Raw genomic sequence first — 20,793 nt, 5'->3', positions numbered from 1 at the left:
ATCTATTAGGAGAGTCTTTAGTTTTCTATGTCTCCTGACTCTTCTATTCATCTCAGGTTTTCTAACTTGAATTTTGGCTTTGTACCAAATGACCATATCCAAGATGGCAGCATTTAAAATCTGTTTCTTCATATATAGTAAGTGCTTACGCTTGAGTAAGACAATGTATTTGCCATTGCGACAGGGCGTTGGGTGTAGTTTGCCACTGTCAGTAACCATATTTCAGGTATGTGTAGAAGTGATGTTATTTAAGTCCATGTGAAATGTAAATAAGTCAGACACAGCTGAAAACTTATTTTCTCTGCCATTCCTATATAAGAGAACACAGTGTCACTTGATATTGCATTCCATTATGATAATCTTATTTTAAAGCTGACAGTCATGATTTAATATCCTGGGAAAAGCTTGAAAGGGAGAAGTATACTTCAGCTTCTTTTAGCAGTATTAAGGACAACCTTCCCCACCATTTTGACTGTCATGATTTGGATTATGAGAAAATACATACAGCCTGTTACCTATATAAATAAAACACACAAGTCAGGAAACCTGACATCAGTTAGTCACGCGTAACAATAATGATCTATGGACGATATATTGGTTCACCATGAGTTCTGTTACTAATCTGATGTTATCACATTGTAAGTTCCGCCTCTAATAGAAAATATGAATATGTATCTTTGTAATGTATTATTTATATTTACTCTCTATCCACAAAATTCACCTATGAAAAGTGAAAAATATTCAGAGCAAGACATCAGAAAAGCATTTACCCTATGCCATATTCAGAGTACTGAATGAAAAATAACTTCTGAATTACCTTCTTTCATGTGGCTAATAAGTCATACAGAAGAACTTGCATACCAGAACTGCAGAAGTATATGCATTTTTCATCTAAGGTAATGGAAAATTATTGTTTTATGGGTCACTTACCAGTACTTATTTCTGTGCACCCAGCATTATAGAATTGCTTCAGCAAGGTTGAAAGTAATGTCAGTGTTTCAAGCAAGAGTGTGATTCAGGTAAGGACTACACCTATTTAATATCAAGTTAGTAGGAACAAAAAAGCAGAAGAATAAGCAACTGTTTTCCTCACACTTACCCTCAAGTATAGCAACCCTTTCCACCATAGGCATGAAGCCATATCCTATACCTTTGCTCCTCTTTTTGTTCAGGGTACTACAGAAGGGAGAAGAATCAGGAGGCATGATTGGGATTATTTCTGATGATCAGCTCTCAGCATATCATTAAAAGAAAGCAGCAAGTTCAGATAATCTTTAGTCTCAGGAAGGAAATTAAAAGAAATTATGGGTATCTATTTCTGCCCTGGTGTTGGTAGCTGCACAGATCTAAATCTAATTTTAATTTCTAATAAACAAAGCTAATAAAAAGCCAGTCATCTAGAAAAGCAGTAAGTAGATCAGCTCTAAGTAGCTACAGTTTTGATAGCATTAGACACATTCCTATGAATGACAGAAAATATTTTCATTCTGAAGTGGATTACATTAACATAGTCCATTTCTTTAAATAGAGATTCCGTTTGGGGAAAGACAAGATTCTAGACACAATACCTGTGTTCAGAAACAATTGTGTTTTAAATTATTTGGAAAGACTTTCAACTTAGCTGGGACACTATTTCAGTGTAACCACAGAGAAAATGTAGCTATATACACATCCACATCCCTCCAACAATAAAGCTCAAACAAACCCCAAACCCTGAGGTATCTACCATGCTTGGAGGATCACTGTCAGGTTCGAATTGTTTTGGATAAGACACTACTATACCTGTCTGTTCTGTTTTAATTTGCACACTGTCACAACAGTATCGAAACATCTTCCCACATGAGGTTCAAAGTACTACATACAAACATGTAATATGATGTGTTTTCGTATCCAGCTTACCAAGGGTTGTGATGGTTCACACTGCTAACGTTTGATAAATGTAAAAATAACCCAGACAAACATCATACATACTTTCTATTTACTTTGGACATTTTTTGTTAAAATGCACCTTCCACTCTCTCTGTCCATGGTATCAGCACTACTGTGCAAATTATATAGCTGCTAAACAAGTGTGCCTGTTTTATGCACCACTGACTTTAAAAGGTGAAATACACAGTGTCACAAGCTACTGCAAAATTGTAGCTATCTTATCATAATACTATTGGCATTTTGAGACTGCCTGTAACAACCTATAAAACTCTCTCTGGTATGTAATAAATCCTTGCTCATACCTTTCCTCCAAAATTCTGGTGCTAGAAATTAAAAATAAAGAAAAAAATTAAATAAATAAAATAAATTATTCTGCATAGTTCTTTACATTTTCTGAACACACTTTTCTTCAAAAAAAAACCCCCACAACTATAAGGCTGCTGCTTTTTACAGCAATCTTTCCCACCCTGTGCAATATAAGGCTTCAGTTTCTACATAACTACCTCCATCTGGCTTGCTTAATGGCTAGACTTTTATATATGTATTGTTTACATATCCTAAACAAAGACATGCTAGAGGGCTCTACACAATTTAATGTTTAGCATGGATGGCTAAGATTTCTTTAAGTGAGTGAAGACGAATGACAGACACAAAAGGAAATTCTGAAAATTTTAAAGTATTGTAAGCACTGGATAGGTCCATCTAAAGTCACGGAACAATTGCATACTCTCCCAATTTAACAAACTCTTTGGTGGGTAGCTGTAAGATTAGTATGGTAGTTACTCTACAGATGAAAGCCATTACATAGGGATGGCAAAGAAACAAAGTGTGGCCTCAGTACATAAACTCATGTAGTTATAATGGTTTAGAGAAGAACATAAGAGATGTCTTCTATAGAAGAAAAATGAAAATCTATAAAAATAAGGAATCTAGAAACCACTTATTAATTCAGAAGCAGCTCTGTAATATGAAGCCACTTACCCAGGGACTGTGGCAAAGCCACAGCTGAATTCTTTGTGACTAAATTCCCTTTAGAAACTAACACGTCGTTTTCACAGTAACTGAACTGTTACTCAAAGGAATATTTGTAACTGGAAAAGAAGGTTTGGGGGAAATTTGATTCTAGTGAAACAGGAAAAGAATCATGATTTTCAGATTCACCAAAAAGCTTTGGATTTTTCTCTGGCTTTCATGATAGTAGAAATCACTTTCCTAGGTGATGAATAGTTATTTCAGTGGATTAATCATAAGGTTTTCATGCAATAGAAATAATAGATCTGAGTAAAATGAAAGATATTTTTTATATTTGGAATATTTCTTTCAGGCTACTTTTGTGAAAAAGAAGTGGAAAATCTTTCGTGTAAGTGGAGAACACATTTCTGAGCTCCTCTGTGAAAGCCATGTGTGTTCCCATACTAAAGCAGTAACTTGCCCTAGTAGAAACTGAAAAAAAAGCTTACAGCTAAATCCCTCTAATTAAGACAGATAACTCAAGTCATAACTGCATGCAAGAATTTGTAATATTAAAGAAAACCAAATCATATATTTTGATTCCTGATGGTCAGGGGTCTGTTCAGAGTTATATTTCCAAATCACATGTGACAAATTAGCTAGCATGAACTCATTAATAACAGCCTTTTGACATACTTATTTTCAAAACAAGCTACTGTTTTTCCATTATGCAGCATAAGATAAAATAACGAATCACATTCCAGGGATTGTGTTCACATTTAGGATAGCTGTACTTCAACCAGAAGAAAATACTTTAATGGATTCATCTATTAATATTTATCAACCTATACTATTTGTCTAAAGTCCCTGCAAGTTAGGACATTTCTAGGAATGGGAAATAATTTTTTCCATGCAATCTCACCAGAAAGACTTAAAAAACCTTCCAGACTTTTAAGAGTCTATGAATACTATGTTTAGTGTTGGGGAGAAGACTTAGCATACTTGATCCATCAAAAGCATCATTTAATAATTTCTCCTAGCATTTATTTCATAGTTTTGCTAATCTGCATGAGGACAAGAATTTTTACTCTTATTTAATCCTTCGTGCTCATATAAATCCAGATTTTTTTTGTGAATGTTTAAAAATGAGCTACAGTTTTCTCCTCTTTAGGAGATCACAGCTGCTTGACTCGTAGTGACCAAAACCAGCTTCTAGTAACAGCTGAAAGAATATAAGAAATCATACCAAATCACTTTAAAAACCACTTACCAAATATAACAAAATGAATTTTCTGTATATATGACATATGTATAGAAAACAAGGGAATGGATTTATTGGCAGTTCTTTCAGATTACTCTCAAGTCCTTAAAGCCACAGAGAAATAAAGTCATCCTAATTGCACGCTAATAAAAACTTCATACCAACACTCAGCACCATGTTTTTTTCCCCCAATCCATCCAAACAAGAAAGAAAACTAATTTTTAATGGAAATACACAATATATTCACTAAAATTCCCAAGCTACACTCTGTTTTCTTTAACTGGAAATACTACAGTCTTATACTGACAATTAAATTATGCTCATTAAATTCCTCAGACCAAGTCTTTCAATCCCCAATCAGTTGTAAGACAGACAGCATTTCACTACCTTCAGTTTTGCTTTAGTAACTTCTGTTATATTAGCACCACCAGTGCTTTCATTAGAGAATGCAGACTTTTTTTGTCTTTTCACATGATCACATTCTGATGGAATAGAAGTGAGAGACATGTTCTGACTTGTTATTACTAGCAGGTCAAAGGAGGCGATCCTGCCCCTCTACTCTGCTCTCGTGAGAACTCACTTGGAGCGTTGTGTGCAGTTCTGGTGTCATCAGTATGAAAAGGACATGGAACTGTTGGAACAAGTCCAGAGGAGGGCCGCGAGGATGATCAGGGGACTGGAGCACCTCATGTATGAAGATAGGCTGAGAAAGTTGGGGCTGTTCAGCCTGGAGAAGAGAAGCCTGTGTGGAGACCTCAGAGCAGCCTTCCAGTATCTGAAGAGGGCCTATAGGGATGCTGGGGAGGGACTCTTTGCTAGGGACAGTAGTGATAGGACAAGAGGTAATGGGTTAAAACTTGAAGAGGGGAATTTTAGATTGGATATAAGGAAGGAATTCTTTACTGTCAGGGTGGTGAGGCACTGGAATGGGTTGCCCAAGGAAGCTGTGAATGCTCCATCCCTGGCAGTGTTCAAGGCTGGGTTAGACAGTCTTGGGTGTAATGGTTCAGTGGGAGGTGTCCCTGCCCATGGCATGGGGGTTGGAACCAGATGACCTTAAGGTCCTTTCCAGCCCTAACTATTCTATGATTCTATGATTACTGACAGACATCCACTTACCCTCCCAGTTTATGTATATTATATGAAACACGTGAGAGGCTGTCACTTTTGTAAATAGGATCATAGAAGTTTTAGATTGGAAAAGACCTTTAGGATCATCAGGTTCTTGGCACTGTGAAGTCCACTGCTAAAAAGCACCTCCAAGTGCCACATCTACACATTTTTCAATACCTCCAGGGACTGTGAATCCACTGCTTTCCTGGGCAGCCTGTTCCAGTGTTTGACAGCCCTTGCAGTGATGATTTTTTTTTTTCTAATATCCAATATAAACAATCTGGCATAACTTGAGGCCATTTCATAACCCGGGGATTCATATTCTGAGACACCTACCTGTATGTGGCTCAATAGAAAAGTAGGGCTGTCCTTCCAGAATGCTATAAACCAGCTTGGCACTATTTCCATAAACTGGATCATCTGCATCTGTAGCTGTTACTTTAGTAACGGAGGTGCCTAAATAAAAAAAGAATACACAAAATTAATGTTTACACTCTTACTAGAAAGTTGCGTAACATTCAAAAAATAAATTGAAACAAAAATTAAATTCTTTGTGAGTTTCATGACAATAATAAAAAAAACCCCACACAAATTATCACTAACAACTTATAACACTAATTCTGGAACACAAACAAAACATTTTCCTTCAAGATGGTATATGCCAGCAGACTGAATTTCTGGGTAAATGAAAAACCCTTTTAGTAGATGTATTATTTAAGGTTTCTTTGTAGAATGCATTTAAAGCTACCTGATAGATCTGTGTAGACTTCAAGCATTTTCAAGGAAATCATATCAAAGGGATACAAAATACAAGGTTAATAATACAATATAATATGTTGCATTTAAGACTTGTGAAATCACATTTGAAAGAACCCTGCCAAGTTACAGAGACCACATAGAAAAACAGTAACAAAAAGGAGTCTTATTTCTTCACTTGGCTTGCAGCCACAATAATGGTTTGATGTGGCCACAGTGACAGAGTTAGGACAACAGCTATTGTCTCTGAAATGAGTCTCTGCCACTGAGGAGGCCATTGTCTAACCAGAGTTATAAATTCCATACTCTGACCAAAAAAAAAAAAAAAAAACAAGGGAGAAAAAAAAATTAAGGAAATTGCCCTCTTTTATTTCTTAGGCAACACAGCACTTGCCATTCCTGAAAGAAACAAAACTGAATGAAAGACTTTTTTTTTTTTCTGATGCCTTAAAAATATAATGATGACATTCATTAGAGTAACAATAACAACAGTATCTACCGAGGGAGAGAAAGCAACCACAGAAGAGAGATTAAGGGCTGAATTATGTTCTTATTTTCAGAAAGGAAAGGAATCATAGCACCCACCAAAATACTCCCATTCTCCCTTTCTGTATATGCCAATAAAAATAGTCTCCTCTTCCTTCTAGCACTGTGTGCTCCTTAATACGAATTACAGGTCACTTCAGGGTAGGAAGAGTAAACTAAAGGGGAAGGAGATGGCATGTCCTTGCACTGAGCTTTCTTCTTTCTTTGTATGGCACATTGCTGCCATGGCTTTGGGCAGTTCTGTGTGTTACAGTACATGCAAATTATTGAGAGGAATGTTTGCATATTTATAGATAATTTGCATATGATTCAATAGCTTCCATTTCATGCTTTCTCACCTGGCCACATCAAACATCAGGGCAAGATACAGTGCTAGCAGGACCTGTGATGTCTAGAGGAATGGATAACACCTCACTTAAGGGGTGTTAGTTCTATAGTGTCTGAAGTTGTAGCAGGTTTGCTGCATAGTAATAATGGGGTAATTCCCTGGGAATATAATGTGGGTTGCAGAAATGCATCTCACTAGAGAAAAAAAAAAAAAATGTGACTTGTACTGGTCATTTATTTTGGCTATTGGCATAAATCTATCCATTCTCAAAGGGGAAGAACCTCAATGAAGGGAAGCAGATCAACTGGCTGTCATGCAAGCTCTACCGTGGTCACATCAGGCAGTGAAGTGCCTCACCAACATCTCTCCTGCTGCTCAGCAGGGTCCAGAAGAATCCACACAATGTGCAACTGATGGTTACTGTGTTGAAGAGGACTGCAATTCTGAAGAATATTATGTTGCATCTATCGTTGACAGGTGCTTGCTGAGCCTGTTCTTATTGACACATAAATTGTATGGTTTGAAGTTTAACTCTTTTTTATGTTGAAAGGTGGTCTTATACCTAACCTTTCATATAATAATCTTTAGCCTGTCACAAGGTATGGGAAACGGACTTTATCCTCAACTTGATGGTTCGTTTGTAAGAAACTAAGATCAGAAATTTGTTTTCTAACCAATTACAAATTTTGCTGTGTACCCAGACACTAACAGGCAATGCTTGGTGGCTTTGAGTGAAAGTGATAAGGGGGGTAGATGACACAAATAAGGAGACCAGCCTTGTAGCAAGTACAAGAGCCTCAGCCTATAGATATCATGAGTAAACTCCTGCACATAGAATAAAAACAGTAACAGGAAAGCAAGCATGGGGCACACTCGGAGGCTATGGCATAGGCTACAGAGAATAATTGAAATAGGGAACAATGACAAGGACATATGCAGGAAGCTTGAGTTTCATTGTTGCAGAAGCAGAAGTACAAAAGGACCCTTTGTAGCTTGCCCACAGTAACTACAAAGCATGAAGAGATGTAGCTACTAGACTTATCTCACATACTTAAGTTTTGTTGGCTCACCTTCTGTAACTCGTACACCAGTTACAAGTCCTCTATTTTGTTGTCCCTAGACGCAACAATGTCCTAGCCAAGCCATACCTCCCCTCTGGCAGAATTCAGGCTCTGGCCCCACCATCCCAGTAGGACATTTCCCGCAGTTCACAACTGCTGTCCCATGTGTGATACCAAATACTGGTGTAGAGGTGAGTGGTTTCTTCAACTAGTACACCTCAAACAACAGGTGATGTACTAGGTTTCACTTTTGTTTTGCAATATTCTTAAGACAGAAGAGGCTTGCACAGAACATCATACAACTGGACAGGGCTGGAATAAGGTAAGGCTCATCACAGATCAGTGAAAGTTTTTGTAAGACTATTTCACCTAGGCTGTTCCATTTTGTTTCCATTATATAGTTTATACACAAAGGAAAATAAAGAAGTGAAACTGTTGACTTCTTTGAGATTTTGTTTGATTTGCCTAGCTGGATCTCATTTCAAAGGACTTCAGAAATAATTACATTGCTTGTTTAGAAAGATTTGATATATAATGTCTATTCTTATTTCACTTGAGAATTACTGAAGACTTTTCTAGATACTTATTTCAAGATTTCAAAACTCAAATGGGTATGCTGTTTCTCTGATAAATGCGTCATTTAGCCCATGTGTTTATTAGACACTGAAGTTGAATACACCTTAATAAAAGAGTCAATCAGTATTTAACATTGCTTCCAATCCTGATGCTCAGCTCTCAAGACTTTCTTCTGGTGATAAAAAATATCACTTCTTGAGGACCCAAGTTTATCTGAAATTTATACATATATTAAAAATACATATTTAATACTCAATATTCCAATTCCCTGTTTATATACCGGGGGGGGGGGAATGGCATACCCTTCTTTTTCTTTCCCTTACAGATCACTTGAATTGTGACTGTAATCTCACCTAATAAAAGTAATGAAGGGAACGGAAAAATAAAATACTCTCCCAGCTCCCATAAATCAATTTCTTACACTTCCAGTCTCTGCTACTCAGCACTTCATTTCCGACCATCATAACACAGTTCTGAGAAGGTCTATCAAAGTCTGTAATTTGCTCCGAACTATCTTATTGAGGTAAATTGTTTATGAAAGATGCAAGCAATCACAAAACAGAAATTACATAAATTACTTCCACTATTGAAATTAGCTAAGCTTTTACATAGTTTAAATTTTATCACCTTTAATTTTTTATTTTTTTTTTTTCTGGTTTTATGCCTTGAATCAAATCTTCGTGGTGAAATGTGCCACAATAATATGTTCACACTGGCAATAAGAAGTAGATAAAGAAGCAAACTCTGTGCCCTCTGCACCTGCAGATGATATTGCTGCACCAGTACTGCTCTGGTTCCACTGCAGGATGCTGTGTCCAGAAGAAGTAGCAACCTATCTCACCTATACAAGTGACAGAGACCTTTTCAACTAATCAGGAATGAAAGATTTGGAGAACTGAGATATTCCTGAGGGTGAAAAAGAATGCAGAAAAAAGAAACTCACAGCCACCATGGCTGTTACTTAGGCAATCTCCCGAACACAGGAGAATTCTCTGTGCTGTGGTCTAGAGCTTTGGATTATCAATATTTAAGCAGGATTTTACTCCACTACACACACTGCAGTTATAAACTACATGCATATAAATATTTTTACATACATAATGTGCTTAAAGTTTTAAAGTTAAATTTTTGCATTGAAAAAGCAGTAAGAATGCAGGGAAGAGCATTTATTAAGTAATTTATTAAGTTCTACCCAGCAAACAAACAACTACGGCTTCTGTTTGTGTTTAATTTTGACTGCATTTGGCTTGTGTTTGTTTCTTTGTCAATGCTACAACAAACTCATTTAGCTAGAGACTATAAATTTGAAATGGTGCCATTTTTACAAGAAAGCCACTATTATAGTCCAAGTCACTGTTGTCCTAATTACAATAATATAGCAGGTTTATATAATCTGGCCCAACAACATAATCACAGTTTTTTTACTTTATGCACCTAATATTGCCTTATATGAAACAAACCCATTTTTTTTGAGAGATGAAGCAAATTTTAAGATGTTCTATTGAAAAATTTCCTGCATTTCTTTCTGAGGTTTACTTTTGCAATGCTAATAACCCTGCCATTAAATACAGAGTGCAAAGAGATTCAACAGATTTTAATTAATGAACACTTCTAATGTGATTTAGCCATTAACCATTGCTGATTGTTTTACTGTTAGTGTCAGGTTTCATAGTTTCTCTTTGCAACAGGCTAGCAATCAGAAATGCAATTAACAATAGAAGTATTTTTATATGGTTAGGTAAGAAAGCCTCTGTTTGCTGGCAAACTAAGATTAAAAGCCATCATAAAAATAAGATGCGTGTGCTCAGCTAATGCTCTTCTGTTGTTTTGCCTGTAGTTTTATGTGCAAGTCAGGGTACAGATTCTGCACATTAGTCAGAAAGAAAAATATATATGCCATCACAGGGAGTAGGAAAGCAAATTTTTTGGTGTAGCAGTGAAATGTTTGTACAGGAAAGAAAACCCCAAACCAACTTAAATGTTCTAGAAAAGGTAACACACAGAGAAGGTAATGCACAGAAATTTACATCAATCCACATTCAATGAAGCACCCATTTTGTTGAAAGATTGTAATGGCTGGAAAAAATAAAAAATGTGGCCATAATGCAACCTAGTGGGACTATGTGTTTTCATATTCCCGGGAACATTTGGGAAGCATTTTTTGCTTCTCTGATGCCCTTTTTGGTCTCCTTCACTCAGTCTTCTACTCTTCCCAGATCCTGACAGGCTGAAATCTCTGTTTCATTCAGAAGATCTGATTACCAATGTGACAGGGCATTAAGGGTACATTTGCATAAAAAAAGACCTACTATTATTTACCCACTGTTTTGTTTTTCTAAGAGGATCACTGTGTTTCAAAATCTCTAGCTGGATTTTGAGTTTGGTTGATAGTAGCTGTGCAGTCAGCACTGGTCAAAGCAAAGCATTGTTTGTATTCAGCAGGTCAGATAAGCATTCTTTCCAAAATGAAGTCTTTTCTTCTCTGTCCTTCTTTGCTATAATCTCACAGGTAGCATGACAGTTGTCATGGTAACAATTTTTTATTGAATAAAACTGCAATAATCTCATAAAAACCTGTATGACTTCTTGACATGTAAATTATTACTGCCTCAAAGCTGAAGAAACTTATTCTTATTTGTTTTTCATTGTTCTTTTTTTTTAATACAAAACATAGTTTTAAGTCTTATCACCCTGCATTATTCTATATGAGACCATTTCTAAAAACAAGATCTATGAATTAGAGATTTCACTAACCAAATAAAGAAAATGTATGTGGAATAGAAATCTGTGTAATGCACTTCAGAACTTGTTTTCATATGCAAAATACACACATAAAATATTATCACTGGTATTGCAAATTGCACAGCTTGGTGTCTATGCAGATATACACACATATATATGTGGATATGCAGCATGAGTGTTTGAGGGTTTTTTGCAGATCATACCTTATTTCACTCCTGCCTTCTACATCAGTACTTGAATGTATTTTTATTAATAGCTAATTTATTGCCCTAAAAGACCAACAGGTGGATCAGGTCTTACAATGCAAGTCTTCAAGGACTCCAAGAGCCGAGCACCAGGGATGGCAAATGCAGATGACAATATGGGCCAGAACGGTTCACTGAAGGAAAATGGGCAACTTATGCTTGACATGCTAGAGACACAGGAAGGCCAGCATGTATTCTGTATATATAGTAGAAACCTGAGTACAGCCACTCACAGAGGGAGAAATGAGAAAAAAATATGTGTACTTTACAGATGTAACACTGATTTGTGGGTGATGAGAGCCATACAAATACATAGATACAAGACTTCATTTAATCTTCTGCAAAGAGAAAAACAACAAAATCTTCCCTACAATGAGAAATTGTACAAGGAGGAATAGGTCCCCAAGGGAAATAACAGAATCCTCCTCCCTGAAGAGCTAACTCTTGCACAGGATGATAGATAATGCATTCTAGGGGAAAACCCAAGAAAGACAGGAAGATTAACTAATAGGGTAATTTGTCTTTCCCAGCTGTAATTTATTTGACTCTAAGTAGTGAAATACTGTGATGCTGTCATGATCTTGTTTATGATGATTAAGGCAAGGAAGAATGAAAAGTGGGTTATTTATACAACTCAGTTTTAGGCTCAACTGGCTAAGTTCAGTACCTAGTTGCACTAGCTTTGTGCTCTAAGAGGGGAAGACAGATTTGTCCTTCTCATGAGATCCTTCCTTCTTGGTTGGCCAAAGATGGATACAAATTAAATTAGCCAGCTAGCGTGAATGCCTGAACTTCAATTGTATGACTACTTCCTTGTGTGTATGTACTGAAAAACAGGTCCCACCAGTCTACAATACTTACAGTCCAGGAACTTCAAGCATGTAAGCTGACACATCAACATGCAGGACAAGCACAAATCTTGCAAGACTTTTTTTTTCATTTACATGAATTTCCATATATACATCTGTATACATACATACAGCTATGTGCACTTATATAGACAATTTTACATATTTTCTGAAATAAACTACCATTGATATATTCATATTCAGTCGTATACAACTAAAAGCTCAGAGCAACAAAGCATTACGTGCTTGTTTTATGTAAGTAGTCATATATAATGTCACTGAAATGCACAGAAAAAATAATTTCAAAATCCAGTATTCTACAGACCTACAGGAAAGGCAGATGTGCCCCAAAGACTTGATAGTCTAAACCAAAAGTTTTAACACCAGAAAAATCTGTCTTAATAAAGGGATCTGAAAGAATTCAACAGAAGCAGCTTGGTCAACAGTAGGAAATAACCACTACAATGTATTATTTAGTACCATGCAGGAAAATGCAAGAAACTCTTTCTTGTTTCCACCAGGAAAGTAATCTTTTCATATACATCTGATATACTGAGTCATTAGGTCCATCAGCAGAAGAGGTATCCAGGTTGTTTCTTTCAAGTGTTACATATTTCTTAATACAATTTTTAGAGTAGATAGTTTAGAAAGCTAATAAAATCTTTAAAAAATGTTAATAGCATGCACTATTTGTGTTAGTCAAAATCTCCGAACAGCTGAACATCCTACCAAGTGTAACATACAATGTTTTTAGATTGCTCATGCATCATTTTAAGGACTTTTTATCATGTGAGAGAAATGGGCAAAAATATATTGTATGCAAATGTGTAACTGCAGAAGTATGAAAGGTGCTTGCTATGAATAGGAGAAGAATGCCTTCTGTACAGCCCACAGACAATGGAGCAAGCTGGCAGCCTTCAGCATTTTACAGCTGTATAATGAGGACTGTAGAAAGTGTGGCTGTGAAATCTAATAAGCTGCATATTTTACAAATTTTTGTGCATACATTAATTGTTTTAGAACTCTGATGCTGCCTTTTTAGCATGATATTTTGGAAAAGAAAATGTTTTACATCAGAAATATATATTCACAACTAGTGATACGGATAACTCTTTGGCAATTACCCATGCTGATGTTACCTACTGCTTGGATTTAGCTAGCATGAATCTAATAAGTAAGGACACTGACTTTTCAGTTTTAAGGTTGGCAGCTCTTTCTTGCTACAACTTATAAGACGGTGCCATTAGAAAGCCTGCAGATATTCCTTTATAAATTCCCCTGGGTAACTGTTTGTTAGGATTAGAATACAGTCTGCAACATTACAGGCAATAGTAGAAGGGTAAAATATATTTTACGTTTGGCTTAAAGAATGATGTTTTCTTTCAATGCTTTTGTTTTGTTTTGCTTTGGGTTTTTTCCTTATTTTCCCTTCAAATATCACCCTCGCTATAGAATATTAATTGATATTTGCGAGAGATGTGGGAAATAACTGTGCCTTTGTTCAGGACTTTTTGAAAGACTGCTTGTCTCTAATCAATTGACTATTTCATCAGCATTCACTTTGCGAGGTCCCCAGGCAAAGACAGTAAAATTGGATGATCACTGTAGACTACATTTCCAAGCAGGAAAAAACTCCAGTACCGTAGGGCTTGTTGATTTCAATGGAAGTTTCAGGTTATGCTCAGGTATATTGCATTAAAATATACATAAATCATAAAGTAGCCCTAGCTGTTTATTGCAGAAACTCTTTCATTATAACTTTCTATTGTGAAAGCAGAAAACGCCTGGTATAATCTTGCAGCTTTGATCCTCCGCTTGCTTTGTTTGGTAAAGTGAAGCCTACAATGCCAGCAACTGTAAAGGTTGCAAAACCAGACTCTGAAATATTGCCCCCTCAGGCCACTGTGGAGCAAGCATATGGCAGCAGAGACCATTTGAGCCCCAGGGAAAGGGTACAGTTGAATCAGCTGCCCAGCAGTACTCTACTGGCTGATTCATGTCAATACGGCTTTCACATCAGCTCCACAGGCAACTGCTTATCTGTATTCATGAAGAAACATTAAGTGCTGCAGATTCAGCAACTAAACAAAGACAGACTTACCAATTCGGGGCAGGGTGCGGAATGACCAGTGACAGAAAAAAAAATGTATTCTGAGTAGGATCTGAATCTCATTTTCCCAAATGTCAAGTGTGTCCATCAAAGAGACGTCTTACACAGGCCATATGAATTAATAGAGTTCAAGGAGTATTGGTCCCCACTGTTTTAAAGCTAAACTTTTGTGTTAGCAGAGTGATATAGGTTCTATCACTAAAAATTTCCATGAAAATATTAACACACTGAATGAAATTTTCTGACCTAGAAATTCCCACCTTGTGGTGAGAACTTGTCTACATTTCCCAAAACTGAAAAAAGAAAGAGTATGTTCCAGTCCTGTTGCATTTTATAGAGACTCAGTCTGTCACTGTACTGGTCTACTTCCTCTCATCTGTCTGTTTTCCATTAGGCATCACTGACTGGCCAGCAAATGGGCTCGTGTCACAAGCCTAGCTGTTTGGAAAAAATGAAATAGCATGCTTTCAAATCCGGCAAAATAAACACCCTACCACTGTTTGAAACACCTTTTTAATTAGAAATTTGGGAAAATTGTGAAAAATCCTGCCAAGAATAAATTTAAACTTGCAATCAGAAAATAATGTTTTGCAAACCTGAGCCAGAGACTTATTTTCATGTAGTTACAGAACAGAAATAAGATGATCTGTTTGATATGTACAAGAGAAAGCAACCACAAAGAATTTCAGAAGCAGATTACCTGCAACAAGAACAAGATGTTTGTTACTATGAGACAAGAATCATCTGGAAAAATGACAGTAGCACAGATTCTTGTAGATTACATGAGACTAGAGAAGCACGCACCTAAGACTGCCAAAATTTTCTCTGCTTTGCCCTCATATGATCAACATACAGCTATGTCTGTCTGTCTGTCCTCCTCCCATCATAGGAAAATGCATTCCTCTAGATGAACTCCGTAAGGAACTATGACTTCAGTTCTGACCCCAACAGCTTTTTCCTGAGGAGTTTATCTTTGCTATGTGCCATTTGCATGATTTTCCTTTGTGTGAAGGGGATGCATGTATGCAAAAATTGGAAAATTTGTGACAAATTGGTGACAATTATTGGAGAGGAAAAATGGCAGTTTGTGTCTAAGAAACCACTACACCCAAATACCTTTACACTTTGCACAGGTAATTTAGGGTTTATTTCTAAGAATCAGGCAGTGTCTTCAGAACCTGAACATTCAACCACTTGCTGCCACTGGCAGAAAGTGTTTTAAGCAATCCCACCATTTTTAACAATTTTGTGCAAAGTCAATGCACTAGCTCAGTACACATGGGACAATAAAGGTCTGTGCAATCAAAAGGTCAGATTATATACCTCTGAAGAGTAATACCATAACTTTATCTGTTGTCTAAGAGCTCATAATGGTCACTTAAGAATGATACATAAAGACATTTTCAATCAGACCTCATGAGAAACGAAAGTACAAAAATAATAGCACACAGTCAGAAATACGTTTTTTTCCAAGGCTCAATAACAAGTCAAATTAAGGAGAAGACTGTCTTGGCTTTGAATATATCCTAAGGAATTACTTAAGGTTACTTACAACTTTGCTTTTGGAACTGTGTCTCTGTCAAGCAGAGTGTACAGGAGATTTTAAATGAATGCGTACTCACTAAATAAATCTCTCACGTAAAACACTGTTCAGTACCACAGTTAGCGAACTTGATTATGCACAAGATGAACAAGTAAAGGAACAAGACAACACGAAGATACACATTTTCTAACAGCTGCTACATTGTTGCCATATTTTACAACATCTGCTAGGTTTTTCCTTAGCTTTTGCACTCTCTTTACATTTTTCATTTGGGCTAATTTGTAGTTGACCCCAGTAATATAGTCCTTTTACTCTACAGTTTCGTGACAAACTATCATTGATTTAACAGTCATGCTCAGTGTCTTAAAAATCAATGAATACATTGGAAAAAAGACCCAGCAAGACAGTGTGGTTGATTTTGATAACATTTCAGGTCAGGTTTTTATCGCAACTTTTTGATTTATCAAGTTAGTTTAGCACTACTCATATCAGACATTGCATGTTCATTTCATATTCAGCAGATTTTGTCCTTTTGCAAACAATTTGTAACTGGAAAAGAACTAATACCTTTGAGAGAACTAGAAATAAAAGCTACACTGTGTGCAGTGTGCTTCTACTATACATGGCCATACTGAATAACTCTGTTCTGCTTCTGGGAGGAAAAAATAGAAAGATTGAAAGATTTCTTATTTACTGTGGTGTAATCAAGGGCAAGCTTTGGAAAACACTGTGAAGTACATGTGCTTCTGCCAAAATTGGAAATTGATATTCTGACTCAACTGAAAACCCAAATCCTTTCCAATAAAGACCTTTTTCCCCTGATAAATAATTTTCATGGAAGCATTTAAGGCCAAAAATATTATTCTAAACTTTTTCACATCATTAATATTTTCAAGTGCTAAAGCCAAAAGCATTTCTAGAGCAATGTCAGACTGAATTCCACTGTATGCATTCTAAGATGAATTTTTTTTATGACTCTCAGGGGAATTCTTAATATTTCAAGATTATTAAAGTTTGTCTGTTTACCTTAATTCAAGCAAACTATAAAAGAATTCTCTTCCCTTATGGCTTTTGTTCTTTTTCCATCTGTGTCCTTTTTTATTTCACCAACACATTTGTCACTCTACTTCTGTCGTCTTCTGTCTTTCAACATGTCACTAGCTGTCTAAACATTCTTGGCTTCACTAAGAAAGGAATCAAGAAATTTCACTCCTCGTTCTCTCCTGAAAAAAAGATCCTGAAACTTAAGGGGGACAATATTCACTTTTGCTCCCATTATCACCTCTGCAGCATGCTTCCAGGGTATTCATGGATCTGTGTGTAGCTGAGAAGGCAACACAGAAACTGAACATACTCGAGGGAGGTGGCGTGGTGGTTTTGGATTTCTTTTCTTTTCTTTAAATAAGCTACAGGACCAGTTCCAATTACCCTTGTGGATCTTCTAAGATTGCTCATTCATTTACATAATACGCTATCTTCACTGCAGGCATGTATACAGAGCTCACAGACAAATGGGAGGAAGAAAAAAAGAAGCTTCCTCCCAGAAGCTTAGCTGAATCTCTTTTTTGAAAGGTCTTAACTGGGTTTCATTCCCAGTGTGTCCCTTTAAATCAAAAAGTAATTAAGCAAGATTTACAGGCAAATTAAATTATTTCCTATTTGTGAAATGCAACACTGTTAAAATGAAGTGATTCCACAGATTTCAATTTTCGATCTTTAATTCCTTAAGAAAACCAGTATCAGAGTTAAACGATTAGAGTGCTCAGTTTCAGCAAAGAATATATTCTCCATACACACTATTAGCTCTCACAAGCAAATTCATAATTTTGGAGTTAAGGAACAGGGCTTACTATGGTAGATTATATAGGAATTATGTAAAAAATAATAAGGGAACACAAGGATGAAGTAAAGGAAAATTCAATTTAGTTCTCAAAACTTTTTCTTGAATGTGCTCCTCTCTTTCCTCAAAGAGAGAAATAAATGATTTCAAAATAACTCTGAACACAGTGACGATACACAGCACTCAGTACACGTGTGGGTGTGTGCGCTGTAAAGACAGCTGAAAAGTGAGCATCATTCCTACAGGAGATAACACAGTGCAATACTAGCCGTCTTTGCACCAACCGGTGGGAGGAAAGTCATGCTAATCCCTTTCTTTTGTTTTATTAGGGAAGCAGGATTTTCCAGATATCACTGATATATAACATAAAACTCAAACAGGCTCAACTGTGGCCTTATATGTGTGATGATTTCATATATTGGCACACACACCCCCTCATTCATACATACCACATACAGAGGCTTGAATGTACATTCAGTTTTCACATTCCCCATAGTGTAGCATTCATGTTATAGATACGCAAAAATACCACTGATTTTCATATAATATATCTCTTCTACCAAGGAACGGAAGACCAGTATTTATTTCACCTAGTAGAAAAACTGCATTGTGTTAGAACCTCAACATTACGTTACAGAGCAATGAAAGGCTAATGTGTTCATCTGTATTTTATGCACTGCTTTCCACAGAGGTCCAAAAATAAAATGCCTTGTACTGCATCCTCATTACATAAGTGCTATATATAGAATATGTGAGTTCCTCTTCTGTTTCAGGAGTCAGAATTGCATTTTGATGAAAGGGGTTTAACAGAATTTTGCTTTATCCTGAATAAGAACATCAAGGCTGAAATTAGCAGTGGGTGGAGCTCTCTTTAAGGGGAATTATTAAGTGGATAATAGAAGTGAAATAATTAGTGTGGCAGAAAAGCAAACAAAAAAAAAATCCTTGAACTCTGAAACGAAACAGTTTTCTCATAAACACTGTAGAGAAGTTGAAAGTCATTTTAACAAAATTTCAAGGAAGTTAAAATAGTTAAAATACTCCATGGACAGCCATTTAATACAGCTCTCGATGGTGCCACCTGTGGGTTAAGAAAGGAAGGGAGAAGGAAATAGCAACAGCAACATTAATGAAGGGGTTACATTCTCATCTTCAACCTTCCAGCCTAGAAATCTGGTTTCATCAGGGATTAAGCTACAGATTGGAGTGTGTATGCCACTCATTCATGACCTGTGTTATGCAATGGCAAACATACTCTAAATTTTGAAGCAGGAGATGAGAATTAGGTTCTGTTTTCCACAAAAGGAGTGCATGTTTGTGCTTCTTTAGAGAAACAGCTTGAACGCATGAACCCCTAAGAATGTCACATAAAAAAACCCAAACATGCAATGGTCAGGGATCATAAAGGATAAATGTGCAAAACTTGCATAGTTTCAGAAATAAAGGCAATAAATGGTAGACCTCCGTGGTAATCCATAATAAATTTTTACCTGTATTTGTGTTGTCAGAATAAACTCATTTTGGACCAAACTCTTTCCTGCAGTTTAGGAATACACAAAAATGTGGAAATACATTATTTCAGAGGCAGTTCAGTGAACAACTATTTCACTTCACCCCTCTCCCTCACGCTAGGGAAAGCAGGTGAAACAGTATCCTCTGAAAGCCAGCCCCTTTCACTATTCCCTAAACCGACATCTATGTCCAGATGTTGGTCACTTCTTCTACAATCTTCTACTATAAAGTTTTCCCCGATAAAGTTTTACATTTTAATTAATCTCTCATGATTTTCCTTTATATTTTTACCCCTCCTCTTTCACCCTAACACTTTTCTCAATTGTTTCACTTTCCCTCGTTCATTAATGTTTTACCTTTTATTCTCCTCCTCTCATTAAAAGATCTTATGAGATCTTTTAAACCTCACCCATTCAGTAGATGTTTATTTATCTAGTCTAGTTTCCTGTCAAAGTTTTTGGTTTTGTTTTTTTTCCTCATCTTCTTTATAGTGAATCCTCCTTGGATAGGGGCCATGTTTCTACTAGGCATTATAAATGTTGTTCACATGTACAGATATAAATTATTTTTGTAATAGCATCTGTGATCAGAAACCATCTTTTCTTGTCTGCAAGTATCTTAATTTTCTTTTTTCCTAGAATACCAAACAAGTCCCATTCATAGAAGGATTAACTGCCTTCAATTTTTATTCGTCCTTCTATTCCCATTTTTTAAAATTTATTTATTTCATTTAATTAAGCCATTTTCTTGCCTAGAGCTTGGCAGAAATATCTTCTGAAAGCAGGTCCATATTATGCTTTTGCTGCTGTATAATTAGAAGTAACTTCACAAATTAAGCCTATGTTTTGGTAAAAGAACTGACATGCAGGCTTGAAAATTCATGTATCAGTTTCGACACAAGCAATTCAATGCAACCAAGATATGAAAATCTCTTGGAGAAGTGATGATAAAAATTGAAGCCTTGATTATCACTGTGCAGCCAGCACACTGTGCCTATATTTGAAAATGACTTGGTACAACTCATTCTACTGAATGTGAGAGAGACAATGGTTCTAGATCCTCCCATTCCTCCTGTTTTTAACTAAAAAGACAGAATGGTGGTTTTGAAACTTTTTAATAGGCTGCTGCTTTATTTTACAAAGTGCCCTGGCGCTCCTTCAATTATCTTGCTTTGACCGACGCAGACAACTTGCTGAAAAGCACATTATCCTCAACCTAGTAGTAGAAAACATTAGAATTTACTCTGCATTTCATGGCCAGATTTTGTTGTCTTTGATTATATTGAATTCTTATATTACCCTGAAATTGAGTCTTTCAGTTTGATGGGTTTACTTCCCCTTTGCTTTAGGGACAGCTAAAGAACACCTGCACTTGATGTGTATGTGTCAGTAGGGACATAAATGTGTACCTCTCTAAGTACAAATTTATACAT

The 20,793-nt window shown here is 36.3% G+C and overlaps 1 protein-coding gene across 3 annotated transcripts in view; it reads right to left on the bottom strand.

The window, feature by feature from the left end:
* The window catches only part of CDH8 (cadherin 8), a 162,238-nt gene that overhangs the window by 82,627 nt on the left and 58,818 nt on the right, over positions 1–20,793 (bottom strand). For all 3 annotated transcript variants that reach the window (XR_009964736.1, XM_062618270.1, XM_062618271.1), the window contains one exon: positions 5,591–5,710. Coding sequence is in view for 2 of the 3 variants with exons in the window: in XM_062618270.1 (XP_062474254.1) it covers positions 5,591–5,710 (120 nt within the window). In the remaining variant the exon portion in view is untranslated. The remainder of the gene's footprint in view (positions 1–5,590; positions 5,711–20,793) is intronic.

The sequence above is a fragment of the Pezoporus occidentalis genome, unplaced genomic scaffold, assembly GCF_034315485.1.
Source record: "Pezoporus occidentalis ecotype Australia unplaced genomic scaffold, CSIRO_AGI_Poc_V1 ctg20, whole genome shotgun sequence".
In the NCBI taxonomy this organism is placed as follows: domain Eukaryota; kingdom Metazoa; phylum Chordata; class Aves; order Psittaciformes; family Psittacidae; genus Pezoporus; species Pezoporus occidentalis.
This window is presented reverse-complemented; position numbering and strand designations above follow the sequence as displayed.